The sequence below is a fragment of the Populus alba genome, chromosome 7 (genome assembly GCF_005239225.2).
Source record: "Populus alba chromosome 7, ASM523922v2, whole genome shotgun sequence".
Lineage (NCBI taxonomy): Eukaryota > Viridiplantae > Streptophyta > Magnoliopsida > Malpighiales > Salicaceae > Populus > Populus alba.
In genome coordinates this window covers 12,073,265-12,097,760 of record NC_133290.1, presented here as the reverse complement: position 1 = coordinate 12,097,760, position 24,496 = coordinate 12,073,265, and the positions used below count along the sequence as shown (strand labels likewise).

At 33.1% G+C, this 24,496-nt stretch overlaps 2 protein-coding genes, 1 non-coding gene and 1 pseudogene across 3 annotated transcripts; 2 read left to right on the top strand and 2 right to left on the bottom strand.

The window, feature by feature from the left end:
• Window positions 1-1,817: 1,817 nt before the first annotated feature.
• Window positions 1,818-3,717, bottom strand: LOC118043531 (uncharacterized). The gene has a single exon (XM_035051545.2). It carries the CDS (start codon window positions 3,441-3,443, stop codon window positions 2,088-2,090), a length of 1,356 nt encoding a protein of 451 aa, XP_034907436.1. The 5' UTR covers window positions 3,444-3,717; the 3' UTR covers window positions 1,818-2,087.
• A 5,284-nt stretch (window positions 3,718-9,001) lies between these two features.
• LOC118043519 (TMV resistance protein N-like) lies at window positions 9,002-17,092 on the top strand (annotated as a pseudogene).
• Window positions 9,272-9,364, bottom strand: TRNAM-CAU (transfer RNA methionine (anticodon CAU)). The gene is given in 2 exon segments: window positions 9,272-9,315; window positions 9,327-9,364. It is a non-coding gene; the product is annotated as a tRNA-Met (tRNA).
• Window positions 17,093-21,601: 4,509 nt separating the features above from the next.
• LOC118043518 (protein SUPPRESSOR OF npr1-1, CONSTITUTIVE 1-like) lies at window positions 21,602-23,017 on the top strand. The gene is made up of 3 exons (XM_035051532.2): window positions 21,602-21,925; window positions 22,036-22,311; window positions 22,421-23,017. The coding sequence occupies exons 1-3, from the start codon at window positions 21,617-21,619 to the stop codon at window positions 23,015-23,017; spliced, it is 1,182 nt and encodes a 393-aa protein (XP_034907423.2). The 5' UTR covers window positions 21,602-21,616.
• Window positions 23,018-24,496: the final 1,479 nt, after the last annotated feature.

The following is a 24,496-nucleotide window of genomic DNA, read 5'->3' as shown; positions in this document are numbered from 1 at the left end:
GATATTATAATTTAAAATATTTTTTAATTAAAAATATATTAAAATATATTTTTTATAATTTTTTATTTTTAATATCATCGTATTAAAATAATAAAAAAATAAAAAATAAACTTTTAAAAGAAAAATTTACTACATTTCCAAGCATAACCACCACTCTAAAATCACTATTTGATGCAGGGGTTAAATTATTATTTTGTTATTTTTTATAAAAAATTTAATTTAAATTATTTTTTATGTTTTTTAAATTATTTTAATGTGATAATATTAATATTAAATTTTTAAAAATAAAAAATAAATTATTTTAATATATTTTTAAATAAAAAATATTTTAAAAAAAAACTTTTTCTCGAGAAATATTCTTCATGAACGCATGAAAAAAAAAAAAACCACTACCGTACACTCAATTATCATGGGTCCCGCTCTATCTTCTAGTTCTCAGAGATAGTTGATAAGAAAAAAAGAAGATTCATCTTGTTATGCCACGTCAAACTATCAACCGACATGAGACTGTCTTTGGAGTACAGTGTTTTTTAAGAAGGAAAAATCGTAGAGGCTACACTTTTTAGTTACTTCACGGTGCTTTTTTACATTAATAAAATAAGGTTGTGGTAAACGCATCTAATACAGAAGCAAAGAATTCAAGAGGGGGAGAGAGAGAGGGGGAGAGAGAGAGAGAGAGGCTTCTTGCAGAGCAGCTCTCGGTGCCTGAAATTAATCTTAAGAGCTTGGAAAGTGCCATTTTAGAGGTCAGCAAATGTGGGTTAAAAGTCAAGATGAAGCTAAACAATCAAGATCACACCAGAGATCAAGCCATTTTAGTCCTCAGAATTACGCTGCTGGCAGCGATACTAGCTGTAAGTGATCACTACCAAATACTATCTTCAATTTGCGACTTAAGTGTACAAAAGGAGAGACCAAGACAGACACTATTGTAAGGGAAATACGTAATGTCCCCCCGCCAGGTCTCATCAAGATCGTGGGTTGATAACATTCTCACCAAACTAACCTTGATCAATGTATAAGCTTCTATTTATATTTATTTTTATTTATTAAATTGGATATTTGGATTAACTTATATACACATCGACTAATTTTATGCAGTTTAAAGTTAATAATTATATAAATTTTTAATAACCCTAAAATTTGTGAGACTCGAACCGGTAATCTCTAGTGAGTAAACCCAAAAATTGATTAATTGAGCTACATCCCTCAAGATTATAATTTTTTTTTAATGAGGTTAAAGATGTTGTATTTGTTGTTTTATAAATTGTGTTTTATTTGGAAATATATTAAAATAATATATATTTTTTAAAAAATTATTTTTGACATTAGTACATCAAAACAATTTGAAAACATCAAAAAATTAATTTGAAGTAAGGAAATTTTTTTTTTTAAAGCATTTTTGAAATGCAAAAATGAACGGGATCTGTTAAAGAATCAATTCAACTCAAATACTTAAGTTGTTAGGTGAAGTCTCAAGATATGATTTATATTATTCTCTAACATATTTTTTCAAGTAAAAGCTCTTTAAGTGTAAAACTTGTATAAACTTGCACTGTCTTATGCTTAATTTTTATCAAATAAATGAAGATAAGATTTGAACTTGTGATTGGTTGGTTATCATGATTTTGATATTATGTCAATCGAACCAATTCAATCTAAAAATTTAAGCTGTTAGATTAGATTTTAATATATAATTTATATTATTTTTAAAATAAAGAATGTGGAGATGATGCAATATTTTTTCAAGTCTCATTCTTGTTTGCATTGCTGGGGAGGTGTTCAAGATTCTTATTTATAATACTAATACAAGTATATTTATATGAAATTTGATACAATTGCAAGATAAGCATTCTACTTTCCACTTAGTAGAGTGACATTGACATTACATTGAATGCCCACTAGACATACATAAATTCTACATTCCCATTTGATATATATATATAGCAAGAAAAGGAGACAAATGGTACCATCTAAAATTGAGACATGTATTAAAATTTAGAAAAGACTGATAGCAAAATAGGCCTTATTGCATTTTCTTGAAAAAATATCTTCAGTGAGACCGCGTGGGATAGTTTCTTTACGAACTAGTTCTTCTTGCCCTCTTCACCACCCTCTTCCAAGTAGGCCTTCTTTCTCCTCTCAGCGTTAGCAAACAGACAAATCACGAGGAAACACGTGGCATAAATCCCATGAATCTTCCAATTAGTCTTGGGTGGTTGGTGCAGCACAACCCTATGAAACACCGCCACGTAGTAATGCAACCCAATTGCATAGCCCACCATGGTCTGGCCCAGGCCCAACAGCTTTGAGCCCATCCCACACTCGGCGGAAAAAACCAGGATCAAATACATCAAGAGAAGCAACAGGTACAGAACATAGCCTAGGGTTTGAAACACCATTAAACAAACGTAATTGGACTGTGAAGTAGCGTAGAAAAACTTCAAGGGTTCAAGGCCAGTAACTAATGCAGAGAGGCAGAGAATGGTGAAGTAGATGGAGAGATAAACTTGGATGAAAATCAAGATCTTTTGTATAGAGAAATAAGCTTTGATACGATTAAAGACAAGAGAAACCAGAAGTAGAGGTATTAAAATGAATGCAAAAGAGACTGTAGAGGCAATGGTAGATGCATATTTATTGCCAACAATTGGCTTGAACCCCTTAGTCAAATCTTTGTTGGCTTGCGTAAGGTATTTCTTGGATGTTATGGAGAGTCTCTCAAGGTCTGGTATGATAGTTTGATGAAACTTCGACGGTAGATCTCTGAATTCAGCAACCAAATCATCGTCATCATCCTGGTCAAGCCAGCTTTGTTGCTTTTTAGTTTGAGTGGTCTTTTTTGGGTTGGTTTGTTTCTGGTTCTTGTTTTGTTTTTGGGATTCTGTGTCACCGACTTTCTTGTCTACAAGGCTTTGTGTTTGTTTTGTGGAAGTGGGTTTGGTTGTTTTGTTAGTGGATGGGCCTAGTTTCAGAAGATCTGATGTTTTCTTGGCGGGGGCAGAATTGGCTGCGGCTTTTGATGTGGAATTGAGTTTCTTGAGCTGTGAAGTAGAGTTTAGCTTTTTGAGCTGAGAAGTGGAGTTGGAAGGGGTGGGTGTTGCTTTGGTTGCATTTGTAGATTTTGTAATCTTGGTTTGGTTCTTGGTAGATAGGCTGCCAGTCTTGATGAGCTTGGTTTGGTTTTTTGTAGATAGGCTAGGCTTGGCGAGCTTGGTTTGGTTCTTGCTGGACAAATTGGTGCTCTTTTTCTTGGGTACTTGGTCTTCATTCGTTCCCACTTCTAACATTCTTCTTCTAACAAGAAACTGTTTGGCTTCAAGCTGTGTTTGATCACTGTCTGAGGAGGCAAAGGGGAGAAGAAAAGTGAACAGAAACAAAACAAGAAAAAGCAGAAGTACCTGTCTGAGACTGAAACAGATCAAGTACTTGAGTGGAGCCATTTTGTGAAATCTAGGTTTGTGCTGGTCTTGAAATTAAGATCTAATGGGGACTTGTAGGATCTAGAACTTCTGGTTTCAAAGCTCAATGAGTGAGTGAGAGAGAGAGAGAGAGAGAGTTTAGTGCTTGTGAAGACTTAAATGAGAAAGCAGTGGAAGATGAGATCAGTCCGGTCACATGATGACAATATGCAAAGTTTCCTTCCTTTAAAACGCGGTTTTTCATGTCCCGGTGTTGCTCCAGCCAGCCTGCCAGCTGGCACCGGGTAGGCCAGGCGTAATTTTCCTATTTTTTTCACTCATGGGGCTAATCAATTCCTCAACTTGTGATGCTCTATTTTACAAGTTATAAATAAATTGTGTTAAAACCATGACTTCATTGGTCATCTGTCTATTTCTTCAATATTTTATAAACTGACTCACATGGAATTACACGACAAAACGAGGTCCTTGTATAAAGTTAGCAGTAGCTCATCATGCACCTTTCGGACAAAACCTCTGTTTAGTATGTGAACATAAAGGAGGAAAGGCTGCCCGATGTTCAAGGTGATATTGACTTCTTTGCCCAGGGAATAAAAGTTTCTCTGCGGCTCTGCTCACTGGATGGATGAATCACCGGCATTGTAATTTGATTAGTAGTGAATGATTTGCAACTGTGTCATCAGCAAATGTAAACTTTCACAAAGATGATCCTTAACATTGATCCTCAATAAAGAGTTAACTTTCACCTCCTTTGACGTGAAATTTAAATAAATGTAATGTTTCTAACTTTATTAAAAATCATACTTGTGACCTCTTAAAAATATTAAGAGATCATTGTCACTTAAACTATAAATTGTTATATCTTAATGATGAGGTGTTAAAATTCTAAGGTTAAAGACCGTGGGTGATTTTTCTTACGAGTATAGAACTCGACTACAAAACTTGATGAGCCTAGCAAGTAAAAAAAAATATATTTTAATATTTAAGTTATTATAGTATTTATTTAGGTGACGGAAATAGTAAATTGTATTTATGTGTCAAAAAAAAATATTCTCTAAACTTAAATATTTTTTAAATCTTGCATTAAACTTATGTTGAGTCTTATATTGTCGACGGAGATCAGTTTTTTTAATACTCACATGTAGATTTCTATACATAGATTTTTTTAAGATAAATATCTAAGTTTTAATATATTTTATATAAATATCTAAATTATAAGATATTATATATATATAAATAAATAAATAAATAAATAAATAGAGATTTGTATATTGTATAAAACAATTGTTGTTTTTCATGTATCATCATTTAATTTAGTTCATCTTTGATTATAAAAAAAATACAATCCACCATGTAATTTAATTATAGCCGTTTTTATTCAATACATTAAATTAATGTAAAAATTTATTGAATGTAAGAGTGGAGTAATTAATGCAATTGATACATAAATGGATTCTTGAAAGTGGGCATTATTAGTAGTAGAAATGATCAAAAACTGCAATTCCTGACCTATCTTTTTAGCATCATGAATCTAAATTTAAACTCATTTATGAAGTTCCAAAAGTTAGGGTTTCTTTTCCCTTCATATCACCAATTCTATAACAGGAACACGCAGAGAGTCAGGGTTCGACTTGGTGTACAAGACCAAAGCATGATCTAGATCCATCAGTTTTCTTTTACTATTTTATAGAAAACGTTAGAGACCATAGTTGAAATCGTTGACTTTTACACCCCCATCTTTTTTATATAAAAAACAATTCTTAGCTATTGAAACCGTGTTTCAAAGATAGAAAAATTTGACTTATTTTTAAATTAGATTGAGTCAAATAATTCAGATTTATTTTAATTAGATAATACAAAAAATCAATAATAACAAATGAATTAAATTAAAAAATAATCACAATAGCGTAGAAAAAATATTTTTTTTTCAAAAGAGAACAATGATGTATTTCAATTCACAATTAAATACAAGATGACAAAACTTGGTAAAAAAAAGAAATGAAAAATTGATTCAAGAAAATCGCAGTTAGTATGACAAACCTATAACTTCAGTAATTAGAGCAGAGCCAACTCAAATTATCCCGTCAAACTCGTGGCTCAAGTTATGAGATCGGGATAACCTAATGAAAATAAATAAAAAATCACAAAGATCATTAAGAAAAACAAATGTCAATCTAAGTTAACTTTTCAAACTCGTGATTCGGGTCATCAGACCGAAAGTATTTTATATGGAAAAACAAAAAAATCCAATTCCAAAAAGAATTTTAATTATACAAAAATAAAATAGAAATTAAAAAAATGAAGATCAAAATCGAAACATGAAATGAATTTTATTTTTTGATTGAAGAGTGAAATTGAAAAGAAAAATCAATTTATCAGAAGTACAAAAAAAAATCAAAAGAAAGAAGATCAAAATTGAAATAAAAAATACAAATAATTTTTTGAATGAAGGGTGAAATTGAAAAGAAAAATCAATTTAACAAAAGACCCAAAAAATAAAAAGAATGGAGACCAAATTAGAAAAAAATATAAGCTAATGGGATTGAAGGGTGGAATTGTAAATAAATAAAACTTCTATAAAAAGGTCAAGGATAAAAATAAAAAATAAAAAAAATAAAGACTAAAGTTGAAATACCAACAACAAAGAGGACAAAGTTGTAATTTGTAAGGAAGGAGAGAGAGAAAGAAAAAAACCCTGCCAATGATAAATTACTCCCCAACCACCTATAAGCGTCGTACCAACACACTACTTGAAGGGAGCAAACGCCTCCTACATGCTAGCGCTTGCATAACACACATCATTAGCTATTTATATTTTTAGTCAAATATCAAATTGTTCCTCAACTGACATAATTTAAAAAAATATAATTATTTAAAAAAGATAAAAAAAAAAGCTTCTTGAAGCCAATTTTAACTCTTATGGTTGGAAAGACATTTTGGTTGTTTTATTGTATGTTTTGTTTTTTTAATGTATATTTATTCAAATAGCCCCTTACTTGACATGATGTTAATGAAAAAACCAATGTGAAAATACTATAAAGCCCCTTGACACTAGTTTAATATCTTAGAATTTAAGGATATTTTGATTATTTTATTATACATTTGAAATAAAAAAACACTTATTTATCCCATATTAATTTAATAATAATTAATGTGTCTCTTGGAAAGAACTTAATGCCCAGATAACAAGTGTTGAGATTTTTAATGTGATAAATACATCGCATACCCAAGTGACCACCCAATTCAAGCATGGGACCAGATAAACGAAAAGGATCCTTGACAGTAAGTAGGTCCCGCAGTCGAGCTGCCCAGCATTACCGGCTTAACTCCACTCGTAAATTACCTAAATATAAGATGGTAAATCTAAAAGGATCCATGTTTCCTTCTGGGTTTGTGTTTAGGCTCTTTGGAGACCCTTTTCTTGCGTGTCTGTGTGTGTTTCTCTGCCTCCATCGCCTCTGCTTTGTAGATAAAACTACATAGGCCGTCAGATCATGATATTATTGGATGATGAGATGGGTGGTGGGACCTTGAATATTCCATAGACATACCGTGAATTGTGACCTTTAACGTGCAGTGTAGGGATTAAGCTAACGTGTTCATCAATACTCCAAGATGTCGGAAAACGATGATGCACACTTTCACAGGCCTTCAACAAAACTAGCTTGCCACCCATGCCTGTCTCTTTTTTATCTCCCTACCTAGTCTTACGTAGTTTTATTTATTAATTTATTGTTTTGTAATTAAAACTTCATTGTAACGAAGCTTGAGATGTGTAAATGAGATCTACATACTCTGTGATGTTGATTGCAGAGCTGCAGAGATGAAGGTCGGGCCGGGATTGCGAGTGTTCGATGTGTATGAACCTATAGAAAAACTCCTTAGATCTGGAGAATCTTATTCGCATCTCAGCTGGGGCCATTTCTGCTGGTGATGAACGGGACTTCCTCAACAGCAGAATTAATTTGAGATCGATTTTAGTTTTTTTTTAAGACAAAATTCTCTTAATAATTAATCATCTTCAATGTATGCTAGCTAGTTTAGGTGTTAAAATTGTTATTTATATGTCATTAATTATTTCTAAGACTTAAAATTAGGTGTATAAAAGACTTAAATAATTGGTCAAGTTAAAAGTTATTAAAGCTGAAAGTATTTATACCATTTTATTTGTTTTATATGCAAAATATGGAGGGAATCTTGAAAAAAAAAAAAAACATGATTTCAAAAACATCAAAGTATAGAGAGGTTAAAACTAAAATAGATTAGTTTTAATATATATTTCAGTCTTTTAAATATTTTAAAAACATATTGAAAAAACTATGAATCTTAAACCAAAGTGAAGTCACTAAAACTATATATATATATATATATATTAAAAAAACAAAAGGGAGATGATTTTAGCTTTGAATGAGAAACCAATCTTTTATGCACATGGAGGAACTTGAAAGATGGGCTAAAAGCCATGCAGAGAGAAGATTAAGACTATATATATATATATATATATTATTTAAAGTGAGGTATGGTCCTAGCTAGATCTGGCCCTCTTTCCATGTGCTAAATGTTTACATGTCTTCTTCGAGCCCTTTTCATGTTTTAAAGCGTGCATTTCTTCGCATGCATGTGCAGGTTCTTTTGTACCCAGTGACGTGGAGTTAACACTCCGTAGTTGCTGGAAATTAATGTGTTTTTTTTTTTTTAACAACAAGAAATTAATATAAAAATATAGTTGTGCTTGATTTTTATTTAAAAATATATTAAAGTAATATATTTTTATTTTTAAAAATTATTTTTAATTTCAACGTATCAAAATAATTTAAAAATACAAAAAAATATATTGATTTTTTAAAAAAAAATAATAAAAAAAATTTAAATTTTTTTGAAAACATTTTTGAAACATAAAACCAAAAAAAGTTACCACTCTCCTGCTATTAGGTCTTGAACAATTTAAATTATTCAATGTAATTAATTCTAAATAAAATTTAAAAGATTTGATTAGAGCCTTTGTTTAACTGATAAGAAGCTAGGTTTCCATCCGATGAAAACGTGTTTAAGCATATGACTGTGTCAGCAAAAGAAAAAAAAAAAGCGAATGAAAACATAATTAAATTCAGTTAACAGATTATTAAAATTTCAAATTTATTTATGAACAAATCTTCTAATATGGAACCCAGAGAATGAAAGCTCTGCGATCTCATCATAAGTAAAGTAATGGTGAGTGAGGGGGTGAATTTCCCCCGTGATAATACCATTATATGTCAATCCACACACACTGCAACAGGCAGGGACGGAGCCAGGGGGTGGCAAGCAGGGGCCCGGCCCCTGCAAAACATTTTAAAATTTTCTATTATTTAATATTTTTAATTTAAATAAAGAAACCTTTTAATAATATATATTATTATATTAATTTTGGCCTCCCCGTAAAATACACCTCGCTCCGCCCCTGGCAACAGGTATCATCTCCTTCCATCTCCACCTCCAGCCTGCGAATCAGTGGACGGGGAAGGGCCAGGAATAATGATGTTAAGTGATTCAAATCTGCCTTCACCATGACCGTGGAATGGCACACATGGTGTTCTGAGATGTCGGTGGGCTTGGCAGCATCATCCGTGAACGGCGACAAAAGGGGCTGTGGCATGGCAATCATAGCAGCAGTTACGCTGTCGGTGGTGGAGCAGTTAAGAGGGCCAGCGCTGTGGGATGTGCCAATTTACTCACAGTAAAGAAATTGCGCCAATATTGTTTTCAAGAATTAGGAGATTTTACGAGTTTAGATATTAAGCTCCTCATAAAGGATAAAAGAGAGAGTCCGAAATATTAATTAATCACAAAGAACGAAAAAAGAAAAGGATTGGGGTGAGAGAGGCTCGAACTCTCGAACTCTCGACCTCAGGATAACTCAGAAGCTATGAGACCTACGCGCTAGCCAACTGCGCCACCACCCCTTTACGTCAGGCCCTTCTCTATGTTTATATTGGATATAGATAAAGTACTTCCGCATCAGGGCTATAGAATAGTGAGCATCAAGTTAAGATGCCATGATAGCTAGCCAAGCACACATCTAGACTTGGAACAGGCTTACACAAGTTGGAGTGAGAAACTGCAGCTTGATTTCTTAGTTAGTGTTGAGACCGGGAGTGCCCAGATCTTGAAAGTATCTGTTGGGCCTTTACAAGAATTGATGGGCTTTATTTGCAAACCAGACTTAATTAAAGTCAGATTAATGATTTTTAGTATATTATCTAAATCAATGGGCCTAGCGAAATCCTAAAATCAACACGTTATCAATATAACTAAAACAGTCAATATACCTATACCCTAAACGGTACCGTAGCAAAAAAAAATATTTTTTCTATTTTGCCCTTGAAAAAACCACTCATATTGGTTGCCTTATAAAAAAACAGAGGTAAAGTGATTATTTTATGAGATATAAATGTTAATGTATAATTGTTGGATGGTGTGAATGGTTTTTCATAAATTTTTTGGACTTGATTGCCCTTGAATAAAATCAAATACAGCACAACTAATGTAAATTTTAATAATTCAAAAACTCATATCATCCCTTCATTTTTTTTGAAAAAAGAAAGCAAGGTTAGCGGACGTTGTCTTCTAGGCACAGCCATGCCTGACATGTTTTCTTAAATGCCCTTCACCTCTTTTTGTTTGTTTTAATTAAGTATTATTATTTAAAATTTTAAAACATATATTATAATATTTATAAACTTATTCGGTTGTGCTGTAATTTTTAAATAAGATTATAATTTTTTTAGTAGTGTTAATTATTATTTTATGAATAATTATATATGAACCTAATATTCAAGATTTTTTTAAAAAACATTACTCATAATATTCAATGAAAATAAAATATTTATTTTATTAATTTAAAATTAGCAAATATTTTTTATTATGACTTTCTTAGCATAGCATGATGAGTTTTTGTTTTAAAATTGTTTTTTAATAAAAAATATTATGTAAAAAAAAGAAATACATAAATAAGTAAATAGAATTTTAACTGAAAAACATGTTTTCTACTTAAAGATTTAAATTTTTAAATTTTTTACTAATATTTATTTTAATTAATGTAAAATTAAATTAAATACTATTTTTAATCTAAGGATGGATGATGATACATGTGCAGTTCTTTTTTTGCCCTACATTCCTGGAAACAAACAACCTCCTCCTTCTTCTTCAACTTGGTCGTTATTCTAGTTTAATTTTATTTTTGAATCACATTAAATTTGTAATGAATATTTGGATGAATATTATTTAAGATTATTTTTATATCTTTAATTTTTAATACAATTTTATTTGGTTAATTAGTTTTTTTACTATTAATAAATAATTTTTTAAAAATATTTTAAATCAATACTGACGACCTTACAGACGGAACCAAGCCATTAGTATTTTAATGAGTTACAAAAAAATTACCATCCATGCCATAATTATAGACAAATATATTCCGTCAGTGTTTACTGTTGCTATTACTAAAGGAATATATCTATCAGTATTTTATATAGAATTCTAAAATATTTATTGTTCATGCCACAATTAGCTTGGAGGTTAATTGATTTGGAGGCAATGAAAAGGGACATTTTGCTTTATGGTGACTATTAGCTTGCAGTTCATAACTTGACAGTAGTGGCAGACAAATGTGGACTTCATGAAAATCACTCCTGACCCACCAAGGCAGACAAGTCATAATGCTATATTTTAAATAAGCACCACAGTAAATGGAGTTCCTGTTCAAGTACTGGTTTTCACTTCTAAAAGTTTCTCCATTGGAGAAGTCGTTGAAACAAATAGTAAGTCACCGTTTGATCCTGGAATTTTGCTCCCTTTTTCCCCCCTCTAAAGTGTTTTTAAAATATATATAATATTCATCGATCCTTTTGTAATTATGGATTTGAACCCTAGTGTACAATAAAAGGAAATAAAAAGCCAAGTATAGAACTGTATTCTCCTACAACACCATCCAGATAAGGGACGTGCCGGGTTTGATATTAAGAGGTATTATGTCTTTGACAGGATTAAAGTGTTAACTATGCTTTAAACTTGTTTGATTATCAAAAGTAAAACAAAAAAGTTTACAAAGTTGTAAGAAACTGAGCTAAAGCAACAACTATAATCAATCAGCAACAACCAGGAAATTACCTTGAAATGTCCTTGCTCCCTTTCCTATACACGTTACCCTTCATCTTTGATAATTATTGCATATATAGCTAATAATTTGCAAGAAAGCATTCATATTCTTTCTCCAGCTAACCTTTCTGATTGCTGCAATTTGATCTTTAAAGTCGCCAGGTTGGTGGAATCCGAACAACTCAAACACCATATTGAGGTAACCTTTGCGATTATTGCTTCTGATTGCATGAACGCATGTAGTTTTACAGCAATATTAACACTAAGAAGATTGCGAAACAAGATTCTTACATGGGATTTTATGCTGTCATGTTTTTGCTAGTATATAACCCTTCTTTGCTTCTTCGAAACTACATGTATATTGAAAAACAAATTGAAAAATATGTTTGGGTAGTTGAAATAAATTACCGTTCCCGATTGCTGCAATTTCATAGCTTGTGGAATCCAACCAACCCTTTGTTATATAGAGGTATATCTACCTTTTCTTTGCTTCTTTCTTGTTTTAATTTCATGTCTTTACTCATAACAATAATTTGAAAGCTTTATGTTCAGATAGAAATCATTGATGAGTTTATTGAGTTAATTCCGTGTATTGTCTTTGATGATCACTTCACATGTATCCCTTACTAGTTATAATTGCAAGATAGCAGATACCTCCTGCCATCGCTTCATTGCTAATTAATTAATCGTGCCTTAATTTCTGCAGCTGCCATGACAGAGCCAGATTCTTCTCGATCTAGACCACAAGGGGCCTATGATGTCTTTTTGAGTTTTAGCGGAGAAGATACTCGCAAGACATTTACAGATCATCTATATACTGCCTTAGTCCAAGCAGGAATCCACACTTTTCGAGATGATGATGAACTTCCTAGAGGAGAAGAAATCTCCGATCATCTCCTCAAGGCAATTCGAGAATCAAAGATATCTCTAGTGGTCTTCTCAAAAGGATATGCTTCTTCTAGATGGTGTCTCAATGAACTTGTGGAGATTCTCAAGTGCAGAAAGAGGAAAACTGGTCAGATTGCTCTTCCTGTATTCTATGACATTGATCCTTCAGATGTGAGAAAACAGACTGGCAGTTTTGCTGAAGCATTTGTTAAGCATGAAGAACGTTCTAAAGAGAAGGTGAAGGAGTGGGGAGAAGCTCTTGAGGAGGCAGGAAATCTATCTGGATGGAATCTCAAAGATATGGTAAATGGGTATGCCTTTTCTCTATAAGATTCACTTCCACACAATTATATATGGAGTCATTAGACATTACCTATTTTACAATGTGAAACAATAAAATACTTTTTGAACACATTTAATTGTCTCGCTATTAATGACTTGCTTTTGTCTATGAACAGGCATGAGGCAAAATTTATCCAAGAGATTATCAAGGATGTGTTGACTAAATTGGACCCCAAGTACTTAGATGTTCCTAAGCACCTAGTAGGTATTGATCCGCTTGCTCACAATATTTTTCACTTCCTAAGTACAACAACAGATGATGTACACATTGTGGGCTTACATGGGATGCCAGGAATAGGAAAGACGGCTATAGCAAAAATTGTGTTTAATCAACTCTGTTATGACTGTGGATATGGATTCGAGGGAAGCTCATTTCTTTTGAATGTCAAAGAAAAATCTAAGGATATGGTTCTTTTACAACAACAACTACTTCATGATATTTTAAGACAAAATATTGAGAAGATCAATAATGTTGATAGAGGAAAGGTTATGATTAAAGAACGACTCTGGCGCAAAAGAGTTCTTGTTGTTGTTGATGATGTGGATCATCTGGACCAATTAAATGCTTTGATGGGAGAGCGAAGCTGGTTTGGTCGTGGAAGCAGGGTAATAATTACAACTAGAGATGAACGCTTACTTCTTGAAGCTGATCAAAGATACCGGGTTCAAGAACTGAACCACGATGAGTCTCTTCAACTTTTCTGTCAGCATGCGTTTAGGGATACCAAGCCAGCAAAAGATTATGCTAAGCTTTCGAATGATGTAGTTGAATACTGTGGAGGACTTCCTTTAGCTCTTGAGGTTTTAGGTTCTTGCTTGTTTGGGAAAAACCAAGCTAGATGGGGATCTGTAATTGACAGATTGAGAAGAATTCCAGAGCATGCTATTCAAGAAAGGCTTAGAATAAGTTTTGACTCACTGAAAGCCCCTGAACTAAAGAATACATTTCTTGATATTGCATGCTTCTTTATTGGTGGACAGAAAAAATACGTAGCAGAAGTGCTAGAAGGACGTTATGGTTGCAATCCAGAAGATGATTTCGGAACTCTCATTGAAAGGTCTCTGATTAAAGTTGATGATTCTGGAAAGATAAGCATGCATGATCTATTACGAGAGATGGGAAGGGGGATCGTTAAGGATGAGTCCCCTGAAAATCCTGCACAAAGGAGCAGAATTTGGTGTCAAGAGGATGCGTGGAAAGTACTCAAGATGCAGATGGTAAGAACTCAATGCATACAGAAAAGCACATTCATTTGTATCTTTATTATCAAACTTATTACAAACAATCATTTGAAAGTTCTATTGATTTTTTCCTTTTGCTTTGTTAGGGAACAAAAGTTGTACAGGGCCTTACACTGGATGTGAGAAGATCAGAAGAGAAATCACTAAGCACAAGATCATTTGCAAAAATGAAATTCTTACAATTACTGCAAATCAATGGAGCAGATCTCACCGGATCTTTCGAACGGCTTTCAAAAGTGTTGACGTGGATTTGTTGGCTTGAATGTCCTTTGAGATTTTTGCCATCCGATTTTTCACTGGACTACGTAGTTGTTATTGATATGAAGTACAGTAACATCAGAGAACTATGGAAGGAAAAAAAGGTGCCAAACACACCAAAATGCCCCAAAACTTGTCTATTATGTAATTTATATTTACATGTTACAATTTTTGATGATTACTTTTTAATTATTTTCTTCATTGCTCTTGTAGATTCTCAACAATCTAAAAATCCTTGATCTCAGTTATTCATGTAACCTTGTTAAAACACCAAACTTGTACAGTTCAAGTTTAGAAAAGCTACTGCTTAAAGGTTGCTCAAGTTTAGTTGAGGTACATCAATCTATTGGACATTCAAAGTCTCTCGTATGTTTGAACATTTCGGGGTGTTCCCAACTCAAGGAGCTGCCGGAGTGCATGGGTGATATTGAGTCCTTCACTGAGCTTCTAGCAGATGGAATTAACGAGGAGCAATTTGTCTCTTTAATTGGACATTTAAAGTGTGTGAGGAAGTTGTCATGGTGCGGACACTGGGACTGGAAGTGGAACTTACCATATCGGCCTTCACCAAATTCTTCTTGGATTTCAGCTTTTCTGCTAGCTCCAACTTCCACTATTTGGAGAGTATTGGGAAAGCTAAAACTTGTTAATTATGGTTTGTCTGAACGTGCAACTAATGCTGTTGATTTTGGAGGTTTGTCCTCTCTCGAAGAGTTGGATCTATCAAGAAACAAGTTCTTCGGTCTGCCTTCTGGCATCGGCATTCTTTCTAAGCTGCGGCTTTTGAGGGTTGAGCATTGCAGCAATCTTGTATCAATCCCAGAGCTTCCCTCAAATTTAGAATATTTGGAAGCATATGGTTGCAAATCAATGCAATGGGTAAGACTACCAATCCAAGCAAAAAAATGTCTAAATCTGGATCTGCTTTGGTGTCCGGATTTAATAGAGATTGAAGGCATGTAAGGTCTAAGTAATCATGGCTGGATTATTCGCTCTGTTCTCGACTACAAATCATCAAATTGTAAGAGAAGTCTTGTTGAGGTACTATTTTAGTCTCTCTTGCACACAAATAAGCACACAATTGCACACACTAAATTTTCATTAATTAATGTCTAATATTCATCATTCCTTGAAATCAATATATATATATATATATATATATATACAGGCATTGTGCTACGGTGGTTATGGGTATCAAATTCTCTTCAATCGTTGCTATACGTTCAGCCACAGAGACAGGTTCACTATGATTCCCAATTGGTTCAGCTACCGAGGAAAAGGAAGTTCATTATCATTTCATATACCTCCAGTTTTCCAAGGCTTGGTCGTTGGGGTTGTCTATCAACGTTTGATAGGTCTTAGTTGTGCCGCCAAATTGTGTATAAAAAATAAAAGCAATGGCATTCAATTGTTTGAAGCATACGCATGCGTTCCGTTCCTTACAAATTTGATGAGATACATAAGTCTAAGCGAGATGGCAATGAAAGAACATTGTGAAGATGAGGAATTGGAACTGTGCGTGGAACTGGGAGAATACGCTGAAGTGTTTGAATGTGGGATCCATGTGATAGTTGAAAAGACAGATTCATTTGAAGTGTCAGAGTGGGATCACGAGTTGAAGTTGGAAGAGATGGAGGAATACCTGCACCACCATATCTGTCTCAATATTGGCTGTACAATTTCATTGGGATTGACGGCAAGCAAGGTCTGAGTAATTTATCAAAAATTACCAAGGATCTGCTTCTTCGGGTACTGTTTCTGTCTCTCAGACTCTCTTTTGCTCACAAAAAAACACACAATTGGCGCGCGCGCGCACATATATATATATATATATATATTAATTAGTGTCTAAAATCTCAGCATTCCTTAAATTCCATATTTATGCAGAGAATCTCCGATCATCATTATCTTAAACCCTTAGATTATTTTATGATTCCAAATTGGTTCAGCTACTGTGGAGAAGGGAGTTCATTATCATTTCATATACCACCAGTTTTCGAAGGCTTGGTCATTTGGGCTGTCTGTTCAGGTGGTGGGCATCAAGAATTCAAGGTTATTCTAAAAAATAAAAGAGACGGTATTCCATTGTTCGAAGCCACACATGCAAGACCCTATTTCCGAGGTAGGTGGCTAAGACTCATAAGTAGACGTGAGATGGAAATGGAAAAATATTGTGAAGATGATGAATTGGAACTACATGTGATATTGAGGTCCGAAAACAGTGAAGTGGTACGATGTGGGATCCATGTGATAAAGACATTTCCATTTAGACCGAGCAGCTACGATCAAATTCCAGCGTTAGATCCTGACATTTACAACCATGAATCTTTTGAAGGTTCAGAGGGGGATCATGACATTGACTACTACGAGACTCCATTTGAAGGATCAGGGTCGTCGGATCATGAGATTGAAAACCAAGAGTCCGAAGTTGAAAGCGATAGAACGATACCTTCACCATCATATCATCTGCTTCATCATCCCCGTCATGGTTCAATGAGATTTTCTACAATGCAGCAGTGGAAAGCTTTTTTGATTCGTGCGTTCAGCCTATGGATAAGCATGGACATGCAAAAGTTCTCACCTCATGATCTCAATTAGGCGAAGGATTGGTTTAAGAAAACTCCCCACTTTATGCCCACTTAGCTATGATATTATCATCTTGTTGTGTATGATCACTAAATAAATATAGTATTTTTTAGGTAGCAAAATCATCTTGTTGGGTATGATCATCTTGTTGTAGGCTTTATATATATAAATTAAAATGAATAATAAATCAATCAATTCAAAATTGGACCTTCTTTTTAGTTTAAAGTCTTGTTTCCTGTCACACATCATGTTTTAGACAAGTTATAAGATTTTTTATAAATAAATCATAATGTTATAAACTAACTTGTTTAAAAAAGTGATATCTAGACATAAACACATAGTGAATAGTAAATTAGACTTCAAAATATTGTTTGTTACTCGTATCCATAAAAATATCTTAATGAAATAAAAAATTTTAAAGTTTTGTTTCATAATGGATAAATTTTTATTATTAGGTGAGGTCCATAATATAATTTATATTTTTTAAATGAATGTTCTTTCTACTTGAAATTTGTATATATTCATATTATTTTATATTTATTTTTTATCAAATAAATAAAGATAATGAGATTGATATTTGAACTCGTGACTGCTTAGTCATTAAGGCTTTGATATCATGTAAAGAACTAATTCAACCCAAAATTTTAAATTTTTAAATAAAATTTATATTATATTCTAATAAATATTAATTTTCTTGAAAGTTATCTGCAATTAACAGAGGCATTAATTAACACTTCACATAAAAAGGCCTTAAACACAGATAAAGAAGGAGACTATAGGATCTACAGCAAGCATGGGGTGCTTGTCGTACTGCTCTCCGTAGTACTGCATTCCGCAGCAATTCTCATGCTTCAACGAGTGACAAGTCTTCATGGACGCATTGTTGTGTGTGGCAGTAAGAAAATATACTTTGATCTATCAAGTTTTTGATTGGTCCTGTAATTTTAGCTGTTTATATTTTAATTTTAAAACTTTATTTTTATTACTTTTTAGTTTCAACATTTTGAGAGAAAATCACCGGGGAAAAAAAAAAAACTTGGGCCAACACCAAATATAAATCTTGATATTAACAAGTTTAATTTGTAAAAAAAAAAAAAAAGTTTATAAAACGAGGCATCTTAATCCCTTAACAATATTAGAAAAACTAGATTGGAGCCCAATTTTTTTTTTTATTTGGTTTATATTTTTTTTATTTTTAAAGCGGTTATAGAGTTTTTTTGAATTAAAAATAGGTTTAAAAGATTTTTTTTTTGAGTGAAAACAAATTAAAAATTGAATTTTAAACCCTAAAACTCGAACCCTGCTTTTCTAGTCACTAAACATGGTTGAATAATGTAGTAGTGAACAACATTTATCTATTCTATTCAAAAAATATTTGGATAAACAACATGTCGTTCATCTTTTTACTTCCTGCATTTTAAGAGAAAATCACTAGAAAAAAAAAAAGAAAAATGAAAAACTTGGGCCAACACCAAATATAAATCTTGATATTAACGGGTTTAATTTGTAAAAAAAAAGGAGTTATAAAACGGGGTGTCTTAGTCCTTTAACAATATTAGAAAAACTAGATTAGAGCCCAAATTTTTTTTTATTTGGTTTATATTTTTTTATTTTTAAAGCGATTATAGAGTTTTTTTGAATTGAAAATAGGTTTAAAAGATTTTTTTTTGAGTGAAAACAAATTAAAAATTGAATTTTAAACCCTAAAACTCAGATCCTGCTTTTCTAGTCACTAAACATGGTCAAATAATGTAGTAGTGAACAACATGTATCTATTCTATTCAAAAAATATTTGGATAAACAACATGTCGTTCATATTTTTACTTTCTGCATTTTGAGATAAAATCACCAGAAAAAAAAAAGAAATTAAAAACTTGGGCCAACACCAAATATAAATCTTGATATTAATGGTTTTAATTTGTAAAAAGAAGAAGAAGTTATAAAACAGGTTGTCTTAGTCCTTTAACAATATTAAAAAAACTAGATTGGAGTCCAAAAAGTTTTTTTTATTTGGTTTATATTTTTTATTTTTTAAAACGATTTATAGAGTTTTTTTGGATTGAAAATAGGTTTAAAAGATTTTTTTTTAATGAAAACAAGTTAAAAATTGAATTTTAAATCCTAAAACTCGGACCCTACTTTTCTAGTCAATAAACATGGTCAAAAAATGTATTAGTGAACAACATATTATCTATTCTATTCAAAAAATATTTGGATAGACAACATGTAGTTGATCTTTTTTTCTCCAAAACAAGAGAAGATAGAGGGTTGGCTTAAATGTGTCAAGATGTCATGTTAGGACGCCCCAGTGTGGTCTTTTAGACCTAACAACACTTAAGCTTTTTTTCTAAAGACCCCTCACCTTTTTTCTTCTATTTGTAATTAACAAGTTATTTTTAATAAAATTCTTTTTTAAAACAAAATTATTATGATGATATTTAAAAATTATCCATTTTGTTTTCATAATTTATAAATAAGATTATATATTTTATAGTAATATTAATGATTGTTATATGAATAATTACTTATGAGTATGATATACACAAGTTTTTTAAAATGTTGCTTATAAGGCCCCCATTAATAAAAAAACAGAACTTCCTGCAGTATACAAAATAAATTTTGTAGCTGAATACAGACGTTGCTCCCCCCCCTCCCCCACATGGCTAGAAGTAGATAAACAGGAATTAATTCTAACTCCCACATAATGAAAAAAAGTAAAAGATTTTGAGAAGAAAATAATCCTATTTGACCACTATACATTGCTAACATCAAAAAAATGAAATAATCGGGAATCCCGAGTAATTGGCCGAGCCGCTAAAGTAGCTAAAGTGGTGATAAATCCAGTCAGTAAAATAGGTCCTAGAGAAAGTCCATCTATTCCTAATCTCCAGTAAAAATCAAAAAAATTAATCCATTTATAAGACTCCGTCAATTGGATTAAGGGATCGTCTATTCACTAAGAATCATGACATATAATTTTTTAAAATTCAGATTATGATGAGTTTATATATATTATGTAAACATGTTGGATAAGAAAAAAGAAATTTATACTGAAAAAAAACTTTTTTTTTCTTACTTGAGAGTTTAAGTCATTTAAATTTTTATGAATATTTATAACCTAACATTGTTTTTCATAAAATATCACATCTAAGAACCACATAAATATATAAATTAAGAAAAAACATGACCATGAAAAATAACAAGATTATATTTCCATAAATTACAATCACAAAACACAAGAAAAAATAATTTTTTAGAATCCCATCTTATCCAATCGGATCTATCGCAAAATTAGCTCTAATAGTCCTTATGAAAACAAAAGTAGAAAAGATGATAGATTTTAAAGGAAGAGTGTGTTTGGAATTATGTTGAGAATAAGTTTTTTTTATAGATATAATTTTTTTAAAATACAAACCACATTTCATTAAAAATTAAAAATACATGTTTTTTTGTTATTTGTTTTGAATTTTATTAAAAAAAACTTAACAATACCTCACTGCACTTCAATCTCAAAAACACCTGAAGATGACGTGTGCAAACACACCTGAAGATGACGTGTGCAGGTGAAGGAAATCAAAGGGATATCATCATATTCAATTGGATCTACCCCAAATTGAATTCAACTCGGTTCACAACAACAAAAATAGAAGGAAACAAAAATTCCGAAGGTAAAGTTTGCAAGAGAGGAAAGGAATATGAGAGAGTAAGGATGAGGAAGAAGGGAGGAAAGATAAAGGGGCTTTTGCTGGCGAAATATAAGCGCAACATATAACAAACAAGCACTGCTTGTACAAACACAAATAAAAAGATGATTTTGAAGAGGGAGCCGTGCAAAGAGAGAAAAGGAAGTGGGTTTTTATTTATTTATTTATTTTTTTTTACATCCCAAACAAAAACCAAATCGAACTGGGTTAAATTTTAAAATTTTCAACCATTATAAGTTACTTTTTATTGATATTCTTGATATTTTGATTTTTTTTCTCAGCCCTGCTAATATTAAAATGATAGATCCTCCTTTAAGCTGTTGCAATTATTCACAAACAAGTTGCTGAAAGATATTGAACAGTTAAGTCATTTGAGGACAAGAAAAACGCGCCCAAACTTTCATGAAAGAAAAATGCAGAGCTTGAGGAATCAAATTTGGTGAGGAAACACAAGCTACCATCAAATCAATGAATGAATACAAAATGAGTGTTGTTTTAATGTAGCTTTTTTCTGTATATATCGATTAGCTGAGTATATCATGTAACAGCAACACAGCTTTCGCCTGAGAGGCTCGTCAGTCTGCTAAATTTGAGAATGTTAGCTGACGATAGAGTAGAGCCTCCTCGTCATCATCATCGAAATCAATGATCTCATCGATTCCATTCTTGATGTCTATTTCGGTTCTTTCCTCTCCATCTAGTCCGTTTGTTTCTGAAGCATTCAATCGAGTGTGTTCTTCCCTCAAAGGAGAATCATCTGCCTCTAACTGTTGCATTTCTAATTCTATCAAAGCAGTCATCCTTGCCCTCTCCCGGTCTCTTGGGTACGTGCAGTAGAGGAAGGAGTAGATGAAGCAACATAATGCCATTGGAATGCCAATTGCTGTGTAGAGTGCCTTTTTGCAAGTGATGCAGCATTTTCTCGGTCTGTTATCACCTTGACATTGTCTAATGATTTTTTGGGAGTTTTATAACCATAAACATGCTGGGCCAAGATCCCTACTGTAGGGGGAGCAAATGAAGAAAGCATAGATTCGAATGATCGATCCAAAGCATAGACGCTCGCTCGGGATCTCTGCAAATATTGGATGCTTCTTTATTGGTAGACAGAAAGATTACGTAGCAGAAGTGCTAGAAGGACGTTATGGTTGCAATCCAGAAGATGATTTCGGAACTCTCATTGAAAGGTCTCTGATTAAAGTTGATGATTCTGGAACGATAAGCATGCATGATCTATTACGAGAGACGGGAAGGGGGATCGTTAAGGATGAGTCACCTGAAAATCCTGCACAAAGGAGCAGAATTTGGTGTCAAGAGGATGCATGGAAAGTACTCAAGATGCAGATGGTAAGAACTCAATGCATATAGAAAAGCACATTCATTTGTATCTTTATTATCAGACTTATTACAAACAATCATTTGAAAGTTCTATTGATTTTTTCCTTTTGCTTTCTTAGGGAACAAAAGTTGTACAGGGCCTTGCACTGGATGTGAGAAGATCGGAAGAGAAATCACTAAGCACAAGATCATTTGCAAAAATGAAATTCTTAAAATTACTGCAAATCAATGGAGCAGATCTCACCAGATCTTTCAAACGGCTTTTGAAAGTGTTGACGTGGATTTGTTGGCTTGAATGTCCTTTGAGATTTTTGCCATCCGATTTTTCACTGGACTACGTAGTTGTTATTGATATGAAGTACAGTAACATCAGAGAACTATGGAAGGAAAAAAAGGTGCCAAACACACCAAAATGCCCCAAAACTTGTCTATTATGTAATTTATATTTACATGTTACAATTTTTGATGATTACTTTTTAATTATTTTCTTCATTGCTCTTGTAGATTCTCAACAATCTAAAAATCATTGATCTCAGTTATTCATGTAACCTTGTTAAAACACCAAACTTGTACAGTTCAAGTTTAGAGAAGCTATTGCTTGAAGGTTGCTCAAGTTTAGTTGAGATGCATCAATCTATTGGACATTCAAAGTCTCTTGTTTGTTTGAATATTTCGGGGTGTTTACAACTCAAGGAGCTGTCGGAATGCATGGGTGATATTGAGTCATTCGCTACGCTTCTAGCAGATGGAATTAACGAGGAGCAATTTGTCTCTATAATTAGACATTTGAAGTGTGTGAGGAAGTTGTTATGGCGCGGACACTGGGACTGGAAGTGGAACTTACCATATTGGCCTTCACCAAATTCTTCTTGGATTTCAGCTTTTCTTCTATCTCCAACTTTCACTATTTGGAGAGTATTGGGAAGGCTAAAACTTGTTAATTATGGTTTGTCTGAACGTGCAACTAATGATGTTGATTTTGGAGGTTTGTCCTCTCTCGAAGAGTTGGATCTATCAAGAAACAAGTTCTTCGATCTGCCTTCTGGCATCGGCATCCTTTTTAAGCTGCGGCTTATGAGGGTTGAGCATTGTAGCAATTAGGGGTGAGCAAAAAAACCGATAAATCGATTAAACCGGAAAAACTAGAAAAAAAAAATAACCGAAAAAACCGAACAAAAAAAAACGGAATTAACCGATTAAAAAATCACAAAAAGATTCTGGTTCGGTTTCGGTTTCTAAAGTCCGAAACCGATTGAACCGAACCGAACCAGTTCAACCATACAAGCACTTTAAAAAAAAAAACAAGTATAAATAAAAAAAACCCTACACCTAAACTAACTTTCAGTAGACGCCCCCCCTCCCCCCTCTCATCATCTTCTCACTGCCCCTCTGTCTCTCCCTCTCATCATCCCCCTCCCTCCCCCCTCTCATAACAGCCCCCCTTTCTCTCCATCTCATCATCCCCCTCTCTTTTCTTTGCCTCTCATCATCTTCTCATCTCTCCCCGTAGGCCCCCCCTCCCTTTCTTCTCTCCTTTTCTCTTTGCTTCTCATCTCTCCCCGTAGCCCCCCTCCCTTTCTCTTTATCTTTCATCTCTTTAAGTTCACCCCTGCATTTATTTAATCAAACTACATAGATGGACAGATAAAAAGAGCTAACTTTTTGAAGATTAAGATTCTAACTCCATTTCAAGTCTATCTCTGCATCTTGTGGATTGTTGTTTTTTTATTATTATATTATAATTTGTTTGGAGTTTGTGGGCAGATCTGTTTTCTTGAACAACAGAAATCGAGATTTGTTTGTAATTTGTAGGCACTGGACATCGAGATTTGCTTGTAGTTTGTGTGCACCGGGCACTGAGATTTGCTTTCGGTTTTACAGGTTTTTGAACAACAAAAACCGAACCGAACCAAACCGAAACTGGTCGGTTCGAACCGGTTTTGGTTTTAAAATTTTAAAATTAATAATGTTGGTTTGGTTAATTTTTTTATGTAAAAACCAGACCGAACCGGAAATGCTCAGCCCTAGTAGCAATCTTGTATCAATCCCAGAGCTTCCCTCAAATTTAGAACATTTGGAAGCATATGGTTGCAAATCAATGCAATGGGTAAAACTACCAATCCAAGCAAAAAAATATCTAATTCTGAATCTGCTTTGGTGTCCGGATTTAATAGAGATTGAAGGCATGGAAGGTCTAAGTATTCATGGCTGGATTATTCGCTCTGTTCTCGACTACAAGTCATCAAATTGGAAGAGAAGTCTTGTTGAGGTACTATTTTAGTCTCTCTTGCACACAAATAAGCACACAATTGCACACACTAAATTTTCATTAATTAATGTCTAATATTCAACATTCCTTGAAATCAAATATATATATAGGCATTGTGCTCCGGTGGTTATGGGTATCGAATTCTCTTCAATCGTTGCTATACGTTCAGCCACAGAGACAGGTTCACTATGATTTCCAATTGGTTCAGCTACCGAGGAAAAGGAAGTTCATTATCATTTCATATACCTCCAGTTTTCCAAGGCTTGGTTGTTGGGGTTGTCTATCAACGTTTGATAGGTCTTAGTTGTGCC

Excerpts from the sequence above, each read along its gene's own strand:
- LOC118043531 (XM_035051545.2), bottom strand. The coding sequence starts at position 3,443 with ATGGCTCCACTCAAGTACTTGATCTGTTTCAGTCTCAGACAGGTACTT.
- LOC118043518 (XM_035051532.2), top strand. The coding sequence starts at position 21,617 with ATGATCGATCCAAAGCATAGACGCTCGCTCGGGATCTCTGCAAATATT. Across the intron at positions 21,926-22,035 it reads AAGTACTCAAGATGCAGATG|GGAACAAAAGTTGTACAGGG; the intron begins GTAAGAACTCAA and ends TTGCTTTCTTAG. Across the intron at positions 22,312-22,420 it reads AACTATGGAAGGAAAAAAAG|ATTCTCAACAATCTAAAAAT; the intron begins GTGCCAAACACA and ends TTGCTCTTGTAG.